The sequence below is a fragment of the Osmerus eperlanus genome, chromosome 18 (genome assembly GCF_963692335.1).
Source record: "Osmerus eperlanus chromosome 18, fOsmEpe2.1, whole genome shotgun sequence".
Lineage (NCBI taxonomy): Eukaryota > Metazoa > Chordata > Actinopteri > Osmeriformes > Osmeridae > Osmerus > Osmerus eperlanus.
In genome coordinates, this window is record NC_085035.1 from 940849 (window position 1) to 945848 (window position 5000).

Consider the following 5000-nt stretch of genomic DNA (forward strand, 5'->3'; position numbering starts at 1 on the left):
GGTGTGTGTGTGTGTGTGTGTGAGGGAGAGTGGTGTGTGTGTGTGTGAGGGAGAGTGATGTGTGTGGTGTGTGTGTGTGTGAGGGAGAGTGGTGTGTGTGGTGTGTGTGTGTGAGGGAGAGCGGTGTGTGTGAGGGAGAGCGGTGTGTGTGTGTGTGAGGGAGAGCGGTGTGTGTGGTATGTGTGTGTGAGGGAGAGTGGTGTGTGTGTGTGTGTGTGTGTGAGGGAGAGCGGTGTGTGTGGTGTGTGTGTGTGAGGGAGAGCGGTGTGTGTGGTGTGTGTGTGTGAGGGAGAGTGGTGTGTGTGTGTGTGAGGGAGAGTGGTGTGTGTGTGTGTGAGGGAGAGCGGTGTGTGTGTGTGTGTGAGGGAGAGTGGTGTGTGTGGTGTGTGTGTGAGGGAGAGTGGTGTGTGTGGTGTGTGTGTGAGGGAGAGTGGTGTGTGTGGTGTGTGTGTGAGGGAGAGTGGTGTGTGTGGTGTGTGTGTGAGGGAGAGTGGTGTGTGTGTGTGAGGGAGAGTGGTGTGTGTGGTGTGTGTGGTGTGTCAGGGAGAGTGGTGTGTGTGGTGTGTGTGTGTGAGGGAGAGTGGTGTGTGTGGTGTGTGAGGGAGAGTAGTGTGTGTGTGTGTGAGGGCGAGTGGTGTGTGTGTGTGAGGGAGAGTGGTGTGTGTGTGTGTGAGGGGGAGTGGTGTGTGTGTGTGCGAGGGAGAGCGGTGTATGTGGTGTGTGAGGGAGAGTAGTGTGTGTGTGTGTGAGGGCGAGTGGTGTGTGTGTGTGAGGGAGAGTGGTGTGTGTGTGTGTGAGGGGGAGTGGTGTGTGTGTGTGTGAGGGAGAGCGGTGTGTGTGGTGTGTGGGGTGTGTGGCCTGCTTCTCTGACTAGCAGAATGTGTGAGAGGAGAGCAGCGTGTATTAAAGAAGAGAGACACAGAGCTGTAGTCCAAACACAGCCAGGCAGCTGGGAGCTCTGGACAGCACTTAACTGCTTTGATCTTTCTCTTCTCTTCTCTCTCTCTCTCTCTCTCTCTCTCTCTCTCTCTCTCTCTCTCTCTCTCTCTCTCTCTCTCTCTCTCTCTCTCTCTGTATGTGACTCTCTCTTCCTGTCTCCCTCTGTCTCTTTATGTCTCTCGCTCTCTCTGTTCCTAAGCACAGTCACAGTTTTTCCATAGCTAGCTCGGAATGTGTTCGTGGACGCTTCTGATGTTCTATACTGAGATTTCTTCCTCCTCTTCCTCCTCTCCTCCTCCTCCTCTCCTTTTCAGCAGCATCATGGCTGATTGTATTTAGAGCAGGAGTGTCTCAAGTCATTTTAAATTAGATCATGTTCTATTGTTGGAGTCCATCTCTTTGACCCCTCTAAATCTATTACCCTTCCTCCACCCCTCCATCCCTCCCCTCCTCCGCCATCATCCCCCAATCAATCACACAGTCAGTCTGACAGATGGACAGAGAGAGAGAGGTCGTACAGATGATAGAGGTCACAGGCCTGAAGATGATCTCTCTCCCTTTCTTTCTCTATCTCTTTCCATCCGCCCATACAACTGTCCGGCCGTCCATCTGTCCATCCACCCATCTATGCATCCCCCCCTCTCTCTCGCCATCCATCTACTGTACAATCTCTCTGGTTGTCAGGACAACAGAGGTCAGAGGGCGGGGGTTGGTTTGGATACATACGCTGTTGATTGGAGCAAACTGATATCCATACAGCTGCATACTCTTATAGAGACAGAGGGAGGGGAGGAATGGGAGGAGTGGAGGAGGAGAGGAGGAAAGGAGAAGATAGAAGAGGATGCACAACATGCAAACAGAAGGGAGGAGGAAGAGGAGGAGGAAGAGGAGGAGGAAGAGGAGAGAGTTGTTAGTACATGCGAGGAGAGAGGCAGTCACACGCTAACACAACTAACACATCTGGAAGTGCTGTACAAACAATATATACATATAAATGTATATATACTGTGTACTAAGCTGGGTGTGCTTAGTTCCTCTGTTCTTGATGCTACACCAGAACAGTCTAACCTAAACACCATCCCTCACTCTCTCTCTCTCTCCTCTCCTTCCCCTCCATCCCTCTTCCTCTTCCTCCAATTCCTCCCCCTTTACCTCCCCTGGGTAGATCATCTGTCTTCTGATTGGTCCTCTCATGTCTACTGGCTGCCCTGCATCAGCTTCCAATCAAATCCCAGTGCTTAGGTTAGGCCACCCAGACCAGCCAATCAGAGATGGAGCCCGTCACAGCAAGACTGAGGAGGACTCCTGGTTGGCTGGTTGGCGCATCATTCACACAAACACACAACACTATGTCAGGACACTTATCAGAACACGTTACACACTGAACCTCTCTATCCAACCTTCAAACCTGCAGTGAATGGATGTTTAACATTAGATGTTACATTACTGATATTATATCAACAATATACAGAATATATGACGTATTACACATACATACACATGGATAAGTAATACACTCTCTCTCTCTTTGATCTTACCAGCTGTGCTGACTTCTCTAAGTCTCCTTTTCTCCCTCTCTTCTCGTTTTTCTTGCGGAAGATCTCCTGCAGCTGGAGACAGAAAGACTACATTACCCAGGGTTCAACATGCCTAGGCTTCATCCGCCGCCTTGTCATTGTGACTACTCTCCCCAGAATGCAACACCACACACTCACCACCAGGAACTCTCTCTTATCCACCATCTGGTTGCCGTCGGCATCAAACATGTTGAAGGCGATCTTGAAGCCGGCATGGGGCTCTGAGAGAGGGAGAGAGAGAGGGAGAGAGAGAGGGAGAGAGAGAGAGAGGGGGAGATAGAGAGAGGGAGAGAAAGAGAGGGGGAGAGAGAGGGAGGAAGAGAGGGGGAGATAGAGAGTGGGAGAGAGAGAGGGAAAGAGAGGGGGAGAGAGAGGGAGAGAGAGGGGGAGATAGAGAGTGGGAGAGAGGGGGAGAGAGAGGGAGAGAGAGAGGGAGAGAGAGGGAGAAAGAGAGGGGGAGAGAGAGGGAGAGAGAGAGGGAGAGAGAGGGGAAGATAGAGAGAGGGAGAGACAGAGAGTGAGTGAAGTGAGAGATGTATCCCAGAAGTGAAGCCTCGTCCGAGGCAGCTGACCAGGTGAGGCAGCTGACCAGGTGAGGCAGGGCAGGTGTACTCACTGGTCAGGATGCAGAGCAGGAACAGATACTCTGTGTAGGCTATGATACCTGGAGAGGATAGAGAGAGGACAGGATCACAAACACTTCTGTTACACACACACACACACACACCTACACCTACATCCCACACACATACACACATAGATACCACATACACACACACAAGCCAAAGAGCAACAGGCTGGGTCCTCCAGCCCAGAGCACCACCGGTGTCTGATATGAAAGCCTGGTTAAAATGTTTACTGATGTTCAAACACTCTGGTGATAGATGAGAACACAAAGTCTTCTCTTTCTTTCTTCCTCTCCCCTCATCCCCCCTCATCCCCCCTCATCCCCCCTCATCCCCCCTCATCCCCCCTCCTCCCCCCCTCCTCCCCCCCTCATCCCCCCTAATCCTTCCTTTCAAGCTGATAAAATCTGAGCTGTTGTCTGTAGAGCAGGCCACAGGCACAGGAACCCTGAGTTCAGTGTGTGTGTGTGCGTGTGTGTGTGTGTGTTATCATATAAATGTCTTGGTTCACTTGTGTCTCCCTCTCCTCTACCTCTCCTCCCTTTCTCTCTTCCCTCTTTCTCTGCGTGGTCTTTTCTTCCTCCTCCTCCTCCTCCTCCCTCCTCCTCCTCTCCATGTCTGGGTGAGGAGATAAGGTCAGTAGCTACTGAAGGTTCAGGGACTGATTTTCCTTTGTGAGTGTGTATGTGTGAAGGTGTGTGTCTCTCTCACACACACACACACAAATACACAGAGACACACACACACTCTTTCACACAGTCTCACACACACCTTCATTGATTACAGTAAACGCTGAAACCTTCTCTGTGGTAAGAGCAGTGATACCCTCTGTGACATTGCTTGTAAAAAGGGAAAAAGGGCTATACAAATACGATTTGATTTGATACCAGGGCAGAACAAGACTCTCTTACACACTCCCACACACACACAGACATCTGACGACACGACAACCAAGATAAATGTGCTCGGGCAAAACCCTCAAATTCCTTTGTCTGGCGCTCAACGCGCTTTCCGAGGGCAACTGTAACCGGACGCCATCCCAGAATGAAGCCTGCCGGTGGTCGTCATCAGATTGCGTGTCCTGACATCCCACACACATACACTTTTGTTTCTGCTTAATTAACACTAGCTGTCTGTGTGTTCAGGAATCCCATTCTCTTTCTCTCTCCCCCCCCCCCCCCAGTCCGTCCCTCTCGCTACTTCACTCTGCAGCCTGCCTGAGGCTAAGAGAACGTTTACACCTCAGTACCTTGAAGCCTGGTAGGAGCAGCGTGCGTGTGTCAAAGTAGAGACCAAGAGACACTACGGAACGTACCAGGTACTCCAAACTACGTGCCATCCCTTCTCTCTTTTCTATCTCTCCCAATTCTGTCTTTTTCTCCATCCCTCTATCCCTGCACCTCTCCTCATCGCTAGCCCTCCATCCTACAGGACTCCACATCAGCATGCTATCAAGATCATGCAAATGAGATGGAGATAGAGGGAGATGTAGATGAGAATGAGAGAGACAGAGAGAGGAAAGGGAGTACGAGAGGAGAGAAAGAGAGAAGGGGGAGAGAGAGAAGAGAGGATAGAGAGGGAGAAGGGGGGAGGGAGAGAGAAGAGAGGAGAGGATAGAGAGGGAGAAGGGGGGAGGGAGAGAGAAGAGAGGAGAGGATAGAGAGGGAGAAGGGGGGAGGGAGAGAGAAGAGAGGAGAGGATAGAGAGGGAGAAGGGGGGAGGGAGAGAGAAGAGAGGAGAGGATAGAGAGGGAGAAGGGAGGAGGGAGAGAGAAGAGAGGAGAGGATAGAGAGGGAGAAGGGGGGAGGGAGAGAGAAGAGAGGAGAGGATAGAGAGGGAGAAGGGGGGAGGGAGAGAG

General features: G+C 51.5%; 1 protein-coding gene across 4 annotated transcripts in view; it reads right to left on the reverse strand.

The window, feature by feature from the left end:
• micu3a (mitochondrial calcium uptake family, member 3a) overlaps window positions 1-5000 on the reverse strand; it is a 19333-nt gene that overhangs the window by 9678 nt on the left and 4655 nt on the right. For 2 of the 4 annotated variants that reach the window (XM_062484544.1, XM_062484546.1), the window contains exons 5-8: window positions 3133-3180; window positions 2655-2737; window positions 2478-2549; window positions 1666-1707 (exon numbers count right to left, since the gene is read on the reverse strand). In XM_062484544.1, coding sequence (XP_062340528.1) covers window positions 1666-1707; window positions 2478-2549; window positions 2655-2737; window positions 3133-3180 — 245 coding nt within the window. The remainder of the gene's footprint in view (window positions 1-1665; window positions 1708-2477; window positions 2550-2654; window positions 2738-3132; window positions 3181-5000) is intronic. The other 2 variants (XM_062484547.1, XM_062484545.1) reach the window with 1 other exon arrangement.